Source organism: Manis pentadactyla, chromosome 14 (genome assembly GCF_030020395.1).
Source record: "Manis pentadactyla isolate mManPen7 chromosome 14, mManPen7.hap1, whole genome shotgun sequence".
NCBI classification, from domain to species: Eukaryota; Metazoa; Chordata; class Mammalia; order Pholidota; family Manidae; genus Manis; species Manis pentadactyla.
In genome coordinates, this window is record NC_080032.1 from 54845024 (window position 1) to 54860010 (window position 14987).

The following is a 14987-nucleotide window of genomic DNA, read 5'->3' on the forward strand; positions in this document are numbered from 1 at the left end:
AGCCTGCTGACAACTGTCTTCCCCGCGGTTTGCACAGGAGAAAACGCCCTGGTGAAATGGATGCGAACACAGAGTCTGCTTGCCAGACGTGCTACTCACTGAGCCCGAGTCAGTTGGCCTTTCAGTTTACAGGCTCCAGTATTTCCTTAGTCACCCTGAACTGGTGGAATCAACTCTGGGCAGGAATGAAATGACTTCCAAGGTGGAGCGAGGGCCAGACCGCAGACCCCAGGGAATGCTCCTGGAGCCTGCCTCTAGCATTCGGCCTGTATCTTCCTTTGGTCACTCCACAGTGTGTCTTTTTTTTCCACTTCGACATTCGCATGACACACAAAAAGCATTGACAGAAAATAGCCCCCCACCAAGAGGAGTCTGCGTTCTCCCCCCCGAATCTGAAGTGATGGTATGACTTGCTGCGGCCCGTGGAATGTGGAGGAAGTGACCTTCTACGAGCTCGGTGAAGAGACCTCGGTGAAGACCTGGCCGCATCTGCTCTTGCTCTTTTGGAGTGTGAGGGTCCCTGTGTGCGGAGTCCAAGCTAGTCCACTCAAGGACGAGAGGTAGGTCGCTTAGCACCCTCATCACCCCTGATGATGGGCAGCCAACGCCCCAGAGCAGAGCGACCCTGGTGTGTGCAGCTGAGCACAGGTGCGTCCGTGTGTCCCAGCAGGACCAACAGGGAAACTGCCCAGATATGCCCCACCTGCCAGTGCACAGAACCATTACCTAAGTAAATGGCTATTGTTTTAAGTTCCTAAAGACAATAGGTAATTGATACAGCAATATTTGTGCTTTTAATAATTCCCAATTTCATCCTAGACTTATTGCTACAGTTTGTCCCTGAGAAGCCATGGGCTTTGCCTCTTGACATGACACAATTGAGATTTATCTTGGACTATCTCATGAGCCTCAATGCCTGTAGGAGCAGAAATAACCCCCGTTTCTTCCATCAAGATGTTAAGAGATTTGGGTAAATGCTATGGGATTTGGGGTTTGCCAACATTCACCCAAGGAGAAAGACAAGGGTTAAATACACAATTGCATTTATCAGACATAGACAGATTCCTGACCTTCAGCCGGCGGTCGGGATCGCCACTGCATAGAGAATTTATCGATACTTTGAATGATTTCCAGGCTGGGCTTAAATTATTCATCACAACCTGAGGAAATAAAGAGAGGAGTGGGTGTCAGGGAGGACATGCTTGGCATTTTCACCTTTCAGCATAAGAACTGCTCAGGAAGCATTGTGGGGCTTATGAAAAGGAAAACTATCTGGAACAGGTGCCTTAATGAAAACTGGTGGTAAGTTTCCTCAGGGGGCCCCCTATGTGGGTTGTTATGAGCAGAATTCCAGCAGCCTCCAGCCTGGCTATTGCCTCATGAATAATGACAGTGCTGTCTTCTAGCATGTGGACGCTGGCAATGACCCCTGGTATATGGAAAAGGGCTAGGATGAGGCAGGTAGACTGCCTCTGGTCTCAGTGAAGGATCCCCAGTTACAGGACTGCCAGTCCTATGGCATCTATTCTCTTCTTTTGAGGTCAGTAGAGGTAAAGACTATTGGTGGTTGTGGGGGGCAATTCTACTGCTAAAGAGTCAAATGGTCTTTGGTAACCTGTGACGTGGATTCCCAATTGCATCCTAGACTTATTGCTACAGTTTGTCCCTGAGAAGCCATGGGCTTTGCCTCTTGACATGACACAATTGAGATTTATCTTGGACTATCTCATGAGCCTCAATGCCTGTAGGAGCAGAAATAACCCCTGCTTCTTCCATCAAGATGTTAAGAGTCTCAGTGAAGGATCCCCAGTTACAGGACTGCCAGTTCTATGGAATCTATTCTCTTTTGAGTTCAGTAGAGGTAAAGACTATTGGTGGGTGTGGGGGGCAATTCTACTGCTAAAGAGTTAAATGGTCTTTGGTAACCTGTGACCTGGATCTCTATCAGATTGCAAATCAAAGGAGAAGTTTCTAGAAGAGAAATCCCAGGAGCATACTTATACTAGCTATCCTAGGAAAGGACAACAGGGCAGATGTTCAGATCTTCAGAGTCACAAACTAAGTCTATAACACCTTTTAAAATAATAATCATATACTTGGCTAACTCCTGCCCAAAAGTTCATAAAAATCAAGCCTGCCATCACTATGATTCAAATAATTCAGTTTGGATTAGAATGTATGCATATCTGCCCTGTGTATAGGATTATGCTGTGCACTACTTTAGGGCAGGGGTTTCCAAAGGGTGGTTCTTGGGCCAGCAGGAGAACCAGACTTACCTGGGAACTTGCTAAACATGCAAGTCCGTAGGTTCCACCCAGACCTACTGACCAGCTCTGGAAGTAGCACTCTCGGTGATTCTAATGCATGAATTTGAGAACCACTGCTCTAGAGGACATGCACGTGGAATTCTGTTATATTAATTTGTCTTTCTATGAAGTTTTTAGTGAGTCAGAAGTCTTAGCATTGTAGAAAAAATTAATTCTCTATTCAAATAATGCAATTATTTCATAAGTGATTCCCTTCTCTACAGGATTCCTTATGTAACTATGAATTGTTGATTATATCACAGTCATTAAATTTCTTTGAATACATTAAAGTAGAAAAACAATGTCCCTGCCTGGCTTTATCTCATGCCCTGATACTCTGGGGATGATCAAAGTGACAGAGAGAAGAAAAGTTAGATAAAATTGTCTGGGTTAATTTAAATTTATCACCTCTATATAAAAATATTAAGATGTTTCATTGCAACAGTTTTGAAAAGCTCCATAGCAATCACAATTTCAACCAAAAATTTCCTCTGAAGTTAAAAATTTAAATGTGTGTGTGTATGTGTGTGAGCAGGTGTGTCCCCCAAGAAATTAGTGTTACTCATTATTTAGTTTGTATCTGTTGTGTAAGAAAGAAGAAGAAATCAATTTTATGTTTCTTGACTTGATGGAAAACTCCCAATCACATTTCTTGCGAGACCCCAAGAGCTCCTCAGTAAGGAGGTGTGGGGCACGTGCTAGAGATTCTTGGGATTAGGACAATTTAGCAATATCAATAATGAGGACTGCTATTGGGAGCAAAGGAGAGGTGGGTTTGTGAGAGAAGCCAGGCAACATGCCATCTCCACCTCTGTCTGCGTGTTAAAGCCTTGGTTCACTGACAGAGCAAAGCAGCAATGGCCACCCCCTCTGTCCTTCTCAAGAAGTTTGCTCTGCCCAAGAAAGCTTTATGGGTGATGCAGACACTATTTGAGGGTGGTGCTAGGGTGCCATTTAGGGAAACTGTCCCCTTGTACCTGTAGCTGCTCCCCAGGGTTCACATTCCAGGGCCTCAATTGTATAGCGTTCAGTGGGCCTGTGTCTCCCCCCAGGGCACTCATTCATCCATTCTTTATTAAACACATTTCATCAGATGCCATCTAGGTACAGATGCTACCCAAAGACTAGCCCATCAAAAATGATTTAATACTTGTTCACCTTAAATCGGACCTGGAAAGTGCCCTTATGAGTGCTACTTGTGACTATTCAGGAAAATGGGACTGGATTTCCAGCAGAGGAAGTGGGAACCTGGCACCCTATTAGCCCTCCTGTGACAGTCACAAAGGCTCCTTCCCCCTCCGCCCCACCACTAGCATGTGACATGGCCCGGGCTTCCCTCAGCTACTAGCATGCATCACTGAGAGCCCACTTCCTCCTTATCAGTGCACTTCTTATCCCCATGGGATCTTATATCCCTGGTTTGTAAAAAAATAAAATGCAAATTGGAGATTGGGGTTGGTTGTCAAATGGGTGTGTGGTAGTGGGTAGTGGGGGTGGAGTAGTGAGGGGTAAGGTTTGGAGCCACACGGGGAAAGAAGAGGCTAGATTAGAAGGATCTGCAATGAGACCAAGTGACTGTGGGGACAGGCCACTGCTCACAGGGCAGGCCCATCATAAAGCCAGCACATAAATCTTCCCTGGGAAGGCAGACTGGCTCACAAACACAGTGATGCTCAGGGTCAACCAGACTCAACCACACCTCAGCTCCATTCCTCGCTGACTGTGAGAACCGGGAAACTGACTTGACCTCCCAAAAGTTCAATTTATTCAAGTGTAAAATGGAAGTAACAATCATATCAGGAATTTTTCTGAGAATAAATAAAATATAATATATAAATCACATAGTACAATGTTTGACACCTAGTCTGTCATTAATTATTCATATTTTGACTATTATTTGTATTTTTGCTAGTGTTCATATTTTTACTATTAATAAGTATTGAAGGTCAACAGTGGAAAATTTGGGCAAGGGAGTGTCTTACAACATCTAAACTGAGAATTAGAAAAGGCTGCAGATGGCAGAGCATCCTCTGAGAACAGTGATAGCCCAGGTCTGAGTGTGCAGCTGCTGCGTTAGGAGATGTAAGGGGCCTCCCAGGACAGGCCACCTCTCGTCTCAGGACATGAGATGCAGAGGCGATGGGCCCTTCTCACCTCAGTTCGGTGTACAAGCTGTTGAGTTGCATCATCATTCATACGAAAAATTTCTAGAAATGGGTCAGATTTACTGAAGAAATCCTAAAATAGACAAACAAAAATTAGTGGTTCACACACACACACACACACACATTTAGCGCAGCCCTGGACTACACACCCCTGGATCTGACCTGTCTGGCCTCTGTCCTCATCCCCGCCATTCACCCTTGCCCAGAATAAGCTGCATCTGAACTCTGAGTCCTTACAGAAGTAAGACCTTGTTGACTGAAATCCAAAGTATTCTTCCAAGATCAATTCAAATGCAGTTCTTTGAGAAGTAGTGTATCTGTTGTCTTAAATGTATTAATTACGGTTACTGTAAAGACTGTGTTTGATGACTGCAATACCTGAGTCACCTATGGGTGTGTTTTAATTATCTGTTAGGCCTCAACAAAATGTTCTCAGTGGGTGTAGTGATCATATAGCCTTTGTGCTTGATGTCAAGATAAGGAAGGATAAAACCTGGTCTCCAGCCTGCAAAGTACCGTCTAGTTTGGTGGTAAGACAAGTACACAAACGAACATAACCCAAGGCTGAGCATGAATGACTGACTGAATGAATGAATGAATGAGTGAATAAACAAACAAATAATATATAACAGAGAAGAGGGGAAGTTGGTGGATTTGGACTGGAAAATGTGGTCGTGAGGAGGGCATTTCTAGGGCAGAAGACTGAGTAAAGGTGTGAAAGAGTAAGCACAGAGGAGGTACACGAAGCGGCTTAGTTCCGCTGCTGCCTCAGGATGCGCAGGGGGTGTTCAAGACAATGCTGAAAAAGTGAGCACCATGGTGTGAAGGGCCTTCAGTACTCATGTGAAATCTTTGCATTCCGTGGGAGGTGATGGGCAGACACTGAAGGATGTTGGCGAAAAACATAACATGATTGACTCTGTGGTAAAGAGTACCAGCCTAGAAAGTTTGCAGAATATCTTAGAAGAGAAGAGATGGGAGGCAGGGACATCTCTCTTGCCTGTTGTTGTCCTCCCAGCAGGAGCTGGCAGCCAAACAACCAGGTGCTCAACACCGTGCCCCACAACACCAGAGCCTGAGCACACCCTCCTGCTCCATTCTGGAAGGACCAGATTCCCACAGCCCCCTAGGAGCCCACAGTGGTGGCTTTTATCAGTGAGTCTGCCCTGCAGGCCTTGTCTCTCCACCGACATGGCCCCAGGTCTCCACCCATACACACTTCTGATTCCTACCTCTATGCATTTACATAAGACATCTGCCCGTGGAGCCTATTTCTGATTCAATACTCTCAATAATCATCTGAAGACCCTGGAGTACCCCTCGCCCCACCCCCTGCATGGAAATGGGCCACAGTATGTCTTCCTAGGTGCCCTTGTGCTCTGAGTGCCAGGCCTCACCTTCCTAAGTAGGTTCCTCTGGGAATGTAGTTGTGAATTGTACTAAAAAATTTAATTTTAATAAAATTAAAAATCTTAGAAGTAATTGGAATCCATTAGTTATTTTTCTTTTTCCTTTCACTGATAATTTAAAACATTGCCGTTTTTATTTAAAAAGAGAAAACAGAAAAAATGGAAAGATAACAAAAATAGAAAGAAAAAAGTAGCCCATAATTTCACCCATAATTCCACAACGATCAATAACATGTTGGCAAATATTCTTCTAGAATCTAGACACACTTTTTTCTTTCTTTCTTTTAAAAATTCTATTTGTAATCATGCTGTATATACTCTTTAGTACCCTACATTTTTCTCTTGGTAGTATACTGCAATGCTTTTTCCATTTTATTTCACATTTAAAAAATACTATTTAGGGTTAGCATGAAGTTGTTCTCAGGAGGATATACTATAAATCAAGGAAAAATCAAGTAAAGAAAGATCAGAAACAATCTCTGTAACTGATAATCTAACACACAGCACACTGGCTTCAGAGCTGCTTTCCACAAGCTGACTCCACCGGGTACAATCTGGATGACCTGGGACAAGATGCTTAATTCCTCAGGTCCCAGTTTCCTTGCCTTTGGCCAAGTGGCAGTGTGGAAGAATTAGAGGTGCTGATGCACAAGATGTGCTGAGTCCAGCCACTGGCATGTGCTGAGCAGGCAGAAGGTGCTGCTGCTGTGATTATGATCAGTAAAAGAGAGGATGTCTGAGGACACTTTACATAGCATTGTACAATAGCAGGGATGATGACTGTTAAGGCATCTGATACCTGGAAATAAAATAACTCAGAAGCAGCTCAAAAATATCTTATATGTACACAGAAATTTGTAGCTTAAAAACCACAATCCTGGTTATAATTGTATAGTTACTGGACCACAGTCTGGAATTTTCAGCTTTCTTTGCTTGACTACCAGCTTTAAGATGGCCCTGGGACAGTTCAATGAATGAAGATTGATGACACAGGCATTTTACTGAAGATTTGTTCTGGTGAAAGTTTCTAATGACTTGGAGGCCATATTGCTCTGCCCTTTTAGTCCAACATGGGAAAGATGTAGTCAAATGTGAGGGCAACAAGCAACCAGCTGGGGCATGGGATAGGGAAGGAAGCAGTGCATTTTCATGACAGTGGTCTTAAAAATAGAATATTAGAACTAGGAAAGACTGAAAGATTTGAGGTCATATTTTGTCTCTATAGATTCCTAGCCTTGTGATTTTGGGCAAATTGTTTAACCTCACTATGCTTCACCTGTAAAATGGTAGTAATAATGCCCACCTTTGGGAACATGGTTACGAGTTGTGAGAATAATGTAGGTCAGGCACCTGACACCTGGTAAATGGCAGATGCTCAGGGACTATAATTTGCTCTCACTAGGCCGCTTCAGCTTTCAGGAGGGCATTCTTGGGCATAGTGAAATCACAGCCCAGCAGGTGATTTAACACTGCTTTAGAATAGGGGTTGGCAAACTATGGTGCATGGCCCAAATCCAGCCTATTGCCTGTTTCTGTGAATAAAGTTTTATTGAAACACTGCCACACTCATTCATTTATGTATCATTTATGGCTGTTTTCAAGCTTTACAGGAAGAGCTGAGTAGTTGGGACTGAGACCATATGGCCTGCAAAATACAAAATATTTACCATCTGGCCCTTTATAGAAAAAGTTTGCCAATCTCTGCTTTAGAGACCTACTTGTTTGCTTGTACAGCAGCCCGCCCAGCCAGCAGCACGGGGACCTCAGACGTGCAGTCTCGAATGAGTCCCTCTGCAGATGTGGAGAGTGCCAGTATGAGAATCAACTCTGACACACTGGCATGAACACTTCTGCCCGGAGGGCAGGACAAAGACTACTTTGTCAGCTTCAGTGTTCCAGAGTGAGCACATCCATCTCTACTCACCTGTTAGATTGTCCATCAGCTGCTAATGTGATAAATGTGCCTTAGAAGTTAGAAAGAAATTTCTCCACTAGGTAAACTGTACCAACATTAGATAAGTAAGTTATTTTTTGTAAACTTCATCTATTTCATGTGTGGCCTCTCAGATTTCAAGGACTCTGGATTTTTGGCTGCTGGTCTGCTGGACAATACTGGAAAGGCAAGTTAAAAATGACTATTTCTATCAAAAAGGGTCATTTCTCTGTCATTGTGGTTTATAAATATACTTAGTGCTCCCAGGTAAACCCTACAACAGTGGTTCTTAAACTTTTTGGTCCCAGGACCCCTGTACACTCTTCAAACTATTGAGGACACCAGAGAGCTTTTGTTTATGTGAATTATATCTATCTATATTTACCATATTATAAATTTAAAAATGAGAAAATAAAAAAGCATTCACTTGTCATATCAATTTCAAAATTGTAAAAATAAACCCACTACATCATAACAAAAACAGCATTTAATGGAAAATTAATTATATTTTCCAAACTTAAAAATAGAAGAACGTCACTATTTTGCATTTTGCAAATTGGTTTAATGACTGGTTTACTGGAAGCCAGCAGTACTCTCATATCTGCTGCTGCATTCAATCTGTTGTGGTATTGGCATCCTGTAGTTTCACGTGTGAGAGAATGAGAGGAAACAGAGAAAATAAGGTCTTATCATTATCCTGAAAATAATTTTAACCTCATGTATTCCCCAGAAGGGGTCTTGGGCCTTTGGATCTCAGTCTGAGGAGTGCTGCCTGTAGTCCACCCTCTTCTCCCTCCCCCTGACTTCCTACTTCCCTGTGATACAGCACAGGTGACATTACCAAGTCCTCCACAGCCTGAGGCCAGTCTGACTTATATTCGTTAGCCCTCGGCCCTGAAGGGAGATTTAGGTCAATAGGCAACCTGACTGAGTCCCTCTGTGTCACTGCTTACTTGTGAATGTGTGAGTGTGTGAGTGCATGTGTGTGTGTGTGTGTGTGTGTGTGCATGTGAGTGAGTGTATGAGCCTTGAGTAAGTCACTTCACCTCTCTGAATCTCAGTGTGCTCACTGGTAGAACAAGGCGATTGTGTTTGAGGCTTCCCGCTTGAGGTATGAGGACACGTGGGGGTTACCAGAATCACTACATGGGAGCTGGCGATCCAGTCCCCAGTTTCCCATGATCATACTGTCAGAAATGGATAGAGCATATTTTCCCACATATTCATAACTGCAATTTAAGATACATATATATAGCAATTCAACTGCTAATATGTAAGTAGCTACAACATAATTTAATACTACAAGCCAGAAGGAAGTCACCCTTGGGGACCTCTGGGGACTGTTTTTGCAGCTGTGACATGAAATAACTGCACCGTCTTGCTCTAGTTCTGCCACAAAGGCACGGTGCAAACCATATTCCCAGATGCCCTGCGGTACCCGCCCCCCGCAGGCTGCTCCGCAGCGGGACGGCCGCGCCGACTGACCGGAGACCACAACGCAGGCGCTCTAGCTGCTGGCCAGGCCGAGCCCAGGCGTCCTGCCACCCCTCGTGCCAGCATGGGGCTGAGGCTCCCGGCCAGCTCCTCTGCCAGCTGGTCGTTACCGAGGGCCTCTGTCCATGTCCACACCACAAGGCGCAGCAGAATTGCTCAGTTGAGTCTTTCCTGACTTTCTGACCCTCAAAATCATGCCTTATAATAAAATAGTTATTTTATTAACTAAGCACCACACTGTGAAGGACCTGGGGCCAGCAGCACTGGGGCATCAAGGCTCCCGGCCAGGACCTTGGACAGCCACTGCAGCCAAGGGTGGAATGGCCCCCTGAGCCGGCAGGAAGTACTGCATGGGGCTCTTTGAGTTTGGGGAGCAAGGGCTCATTTGAATGAAGGGAGGCTGTTCAAACATGTTACAGTCAGTGGGCCCACTAACAAACCCCCAAATTCCTTTTCACTGTAACACAAGTCAGTTAGAGGACAAATTAGAGGTACTTCAGAGACTACTAAGCAGAAAGAAGCCATTATAAGCCATTAAGTGACCAGCTTAAAACTGCTACACACAGACCCAATGGCTTAAAACAGAACCAGGAAAGAGTACAAGCAGTTTGGTGAATTATTCTGAAATTTGGAAGATGATGAGGGAGAAAGTACATACTGGTTGCAAACAAGTGAGGGTTAAAAGCTTGCCCCCAGCTGACCTCACTGCACACTGCAGTATGTGGCTCATGCCTGCTGTCAGAAGGCAGCAGGTAGGGGAGGTTTCATGCACTGTACTCGGAACACCAAAACATTCAAATATGGTGTATTTGTTCATAAGGACAAAGTACTTCCTAGCTTTCCAGGCAGGAAAGAATAGCCCTTTTGAGACACTCCAATCGCACATCACTTATCACATCCTACCATGGCTATTGTGCTACTGTATCATTTGTTGTTTAAACTTACATTTCACTTAGATGGTGCCTTCCCAGTTGTGGCTGTGAGAGCATTTAAAGTGTGTCTTTTTCTCACCACCTGGTCCGTACAAGCATGCAACAAAGGCTTGGTACATGAATGATGAATGAGTGAATCAGTGAAGAAATAAAAGAAAATGAATGAATGTGTAAATTGGCTGAATGCTTTCTGGAGGTGAAATGAATGAGATACCCCAGAATATAAGCTGCTGCTTCAGGCTTTGGAGAATTGCTTGAGACATTGCTGGCCCCTTTTCAACCTAATGCCTGTGATTGTTTGAAAAAGTGGTGCCATATCCAAAAATCCCTATTCCCTAGATGATCTCTAGGAAATGGAGCCCTTTGTGAGTACATTTATTGATGTGACATCTTTCTGGACTTAATAATATGGTTGGAGGGGATCATAAATATATGGTGAGGTTGGGAAGGATACCCCTCCCTTTTTAAGGGGTGCAGACAGCAGAACTTTTCCTGTACACATAAGACTAATGTGGCCTGTGATTTGGTGAAGTGGGTAAGATATAACAGGAAGAATATAGGTGGGAACCAGCTGACACAAACTGAATGCCCTGTTTTACCACGTCAGCAGGGTAGAGTGGCTGTGGCGATATGCCATGCAGAACCCCCATTACAGGGAGTGTAACTTAAACTGACCAAAGGCCCCAGCAGCTGTGCCCTGACATCCATCCTTGTGCTTGCTTGGAGCTGGCTCCGGCCAGTGACAGCACGTGAGGGTACATTACGGCAGGCATGGGAGACATGGGACTGTCTTGATGGCCGGTTCTGGCCGAGGCCTCCTCGATGGCCTTGCCGAACCTCTCCCAGGTGGCACTGCTGCCCAGGCCACTGCACCCGCCCTTCTGGCCCTCTCCCCTAACCTGGGGCAGCCTTGCATTGTGTCTGCCATCCTCCCAGAGTCTTCCCTAAGTTCCCTACATAGGAATTCCTCCAAATAAGGTCCCGACAATATTTCATCCTGTCTCAGTGTCTGTTTCTTGGATTATCTGGACCTTAGACAAGTTACTTCCTCTTGGAATCTGTTTCTTCATCTGAAAAACTGGGTTAATAATACCTGTTTTATAGGAGTTGGAAGAATGACTAAATGTGATCATACACGAAAAGCTCTTAACCCTGTACCTGGCATACATAGACGCTTAATAAATGTCACTCTTCTTCCCTTTCATATCTTCTTTTTTCCTTTGAAATGTCCTTAGCAAAGAGGCTAGGTCACATTTACTTGTGCACATCTAATCTGTGGCGTGGGGTCAAATGAGGTCTTGGTGTAATAAAATTGTCCTGTTTTAATCATAATCCTTCCCCCTTCTCATTAACTGCTTCTCAGTTTGGGGCAGTTCTTACTTTGCAGACCTTTCTGAAATCTTTGATTGGTTTCATAACGTGGGAGGAAAGGGGCATATAGCTGCAGGTAGAAATCTGATCAAACTTTGTGTGCTGGACTTATTACTTCCTTCCACAAGGTTTATGCCAAACACTTTACCTTGTCATCCAATTTCCGTGCATTGAATGCAAGCTCAATGTAGTCATCATTGCCGGACAATTCTTCAGCAATCACCTACAGGAAAAAGCACACATCAGCTGCATTGGAAGTTGGACTGCTCAGTCCAGGAATTCATGAACAGACCTTGCACACATTTGGTCTAAAATCAAAAGACTGATGTTAGGCAAGGAGTGTCCAGCACCCTAGTGAACATGACATGGCATTTCTAGTGTACAGTGACTCCCTAGACCAGACAACAGTAGGCAGGCAGATTTTACTTGTGCTGAGCACGAGGACCCGAGAGACAGTGCAAAGCCGGAGGAAGAGGTACTTGGAACAGCAGTTAGAGCTTCTTTTTGTACAAGTCACAGCATTGGATGGCACTTCCATAAATAATTACAGAGATAAATATTTTCCTTTGGAAAATTACAAAGGAGGAGGAGCAATAACATTTCTCCACTGTTGGGAGTCAGATCAACAAGGGATCAAGGATCAACCAGTCTCTGTGTCCTTTCCAGACCAACAGTTGACTATATGGTCATTAAGGGAATGTTCTAATTCCTATTTTTCAAACAAGCCTGTCTCTGGGCTCTCTGAGATGAGGAAAGAGAAAAAGAATAAGGATCTTAGCCCTGAACTCCCAAGAACAGAGAATTACCGTTAAGGAATTTGGTATAAGTTAAGATGCAGTATCGCCTAAAAGCCTCTCTCAGAAGTCACTTTCCAATATTTAACAGTGACTCTCAAAGCCTTAGAGCAGAAATTGGTGGAAAACATTGGGAGGAAAACAACAATAACAACAAGAGAAACCTGGGGGCCAGTCCAGTTGCATGCAGGCTAAACCATTCATGAAGGATGTTAGGGCTGCACTGCCCACACAGAGGCCATGGCACGTAGATGCCCTCATCAGTCAGGTTACGTGGAGGTGCTGAGTCTTACTTTGGTTTATCTCCTTTCTGGCTGAGCTCACTTTTTCCATCATGAGTTGGATCATCTGTTCTGAATACACACTGGTTGCCTCTGGATGATTTTATTTTTCACCTAATATTAAAGCTAAAAAGGTTGCCTCAAGAGGGAAAGACCCCTCCTCTTCTCTCCCCAAAAAAGTGTGAGCAACTGAGGGGCAGGGAAAATGATCCAGATTTGCAGTGAAAACTCAAGAACTGCTTGATAAGCCAGGAGCCTCCCTATTTAGAGTTTTTATTCAGTGCTTTTCATCCTTGTCGCCCTCCTGCCTCCCACACTTCACCTGGACAGTGGCCTGAGCTATGTTGGTCACAGCCACCCTTGGAAAGAGGAAAAATGTCATGATCTCCATCTATGAAGCTGAGAAAATTTTGAACATATATTCTAGTGTTTTTCAGAAGCTATTGAAGCCCTTGTTTGGATCCAAGGACCCAAGGTTAAGAAGAATATTTAAATATTTAAAATTAAGAAGGAGATTAAATTTTCCTGGGATGTGTGGAGGAAGAAACTCTCCAAGATGTCTTAGAGAAAAGGTGGCAAAATGACGTTTTGCTCCTGGGAAAGAGCAGCAATGTTGCACCTGGGCCTCCCACCCGCACCTCCTCTGGGCTGCGCGCCTTGGGAGTGAGCCCTCGGGTCCGCGTGGGCGACAGCCCCAGGGGTCTTCAAAGGCCACTTGAACCATTCGTTCCTGGCTGAATATGGCAGCAAAGAGAAAGCTTTGACGTGACTGGGTCATTTAATATATTCAAGCAGCAAACTCAGGTAAGTTCTTCTGAGAATGGTCATCACTTTCACCACTGGGAAGCCTTTCGAAATTTTTCTTTAAAAAGTGGCTCAAATTCTTTTTTTAATGAATTAGTCACTTTCAAGTTAAAAAGGATTGTTCAGAGGACTCAGGAGGCTTGCCTGTTGGCAATTTTCCTCCAGCAATTTAGATTCTCCTGGTACTTTTACTTTTCTTTTGTCCGTACAGTTAAATGTGTGGGCCACTTTCTCAGTCTTTCTCAAGAGCTCTAATACCAGATGCCAAAATTTCAAATGCTGGAGTTCTACTTGTAAATTAAGGATCATTAGAAACACTTCCAGTGTTGCCCGTAGAACATTCTGCAATGACAGAAATGTTGTATAATGTGTGCTGATACAGTAGCCGCTAGCTGCATGTACCTGCTGAGCACTCATGTATGGCTAGTGCGAGTAAGGAATATTTGCCTTTATTTAAGTTTCAATAGTCACATGTGGCCAGTGGCTGGCAAACAAGACAACATCATTCCAAACTGTTGTTATTAAAGAGGAAAGTTAAATGCTGGACTTTCCAGTCCCTAGGTAACAAACACACCTTGGACTAAATGCTGTTAGACAAAATTTTTAATTCCCAAAACAATGAGAGGTAGCATAGGTAGCTTTGATGATTTGAAGAACTCAGACAATTCTGTATTCTACTGTGCTGGACACTCCATCTTTGTCCCTGCTAAAACCTGTATGTTAATTGCAGAAGTGCCAATAAAAGTGAATGCCTCACTTCCAAATGCTTTTTCTACCCCTTTTTCCTAAGGGTGTAAGGTCAAAACTGTATGGGCAAGAAGGAGAAAGAAGGAAAAAAGAAAGGGGTGACTTGGAGAGCTGAACCATAGCGGCATCAATTTCGCACGACCAGGAGAAGGTTACCGCCCGCGTGCCCATCGGAACAGCCGGCCCCATCCAGGCCCGGAGCAGGGGGCTGCCTGGGGGGCTTACCGTGATGGAAGACTTCCCAGCTGTGTTCCCGTGCTTCAGCAGCGACTTGGACAGCTTTCTCTGGGAGACAATCTGCACAAAAGGCAACACAGAGTGGGGATGTGAGTCACATAACCACAGGTCTACTTTTTAATTATTCCTCTACAAAATTCTGTATTCACAGCTTTACTTAAAGTTATGACATATGTCCATTTATTTTTCCATGAAATTCTACTAAATATAGGTTATTCCCTTCTTTCCTTTTTGGCACATGATGTAAGAAAGTGGGTATGTAAGGAATTACAGATAAGTCAGTCAGTTAGGTGGTGGCTTAATTGTTCATGTGACATTTATATATAAATTAGATGGAAAATATTGTATATGTATATTAAGACAAAGCAGATGAAGTTTCAGAATGATCTCAAATTAGCACTAAAATCTTTGTGCAAAGTGAGGAATGAAATGCAGGAAGGGAAGAAACCCAAGGTCTAAATATACACCTTCTGTACATAACCTCTAGAGTTCTATTTTTAATATATTCTTTAGG

The 14987-nt window shown here is 43.9% G+C and overlaps 1 protein-coding gene across 3 annotated transcripts in view; it reads right to left on the minus strand.

The window, feature by feature from the left end:
- CPNE4 (copine 4) overlaps positions 1-14987 on the minus strand; it is a 481705-nt gene that overhangs the window by 111798 nt on the left and 354920 nt on the right. For all 3 annotated transcript variants that reach the window (XM_036894782.2, XM_057492042.1, XM_057492043.1), the window contains 4 exons: positions 14462-14533; positions 11759-11833; positions 4461-4544; positions 1071-1160 (listed from right to left, as the gene is read on the minus strand). In XM_036894782.2, the coding sequence (XP_036750677.1) occupies positions 1071-1160; positions 4461-4544; positions 11759-11833; positions 14462-14533 (321 nt within the window). The remainder of the gene's footprint in view (positions 1-1070; positions 1161-4460; positions 4545-11758; positions 11834-14461; positions 14534-14987) is intronic.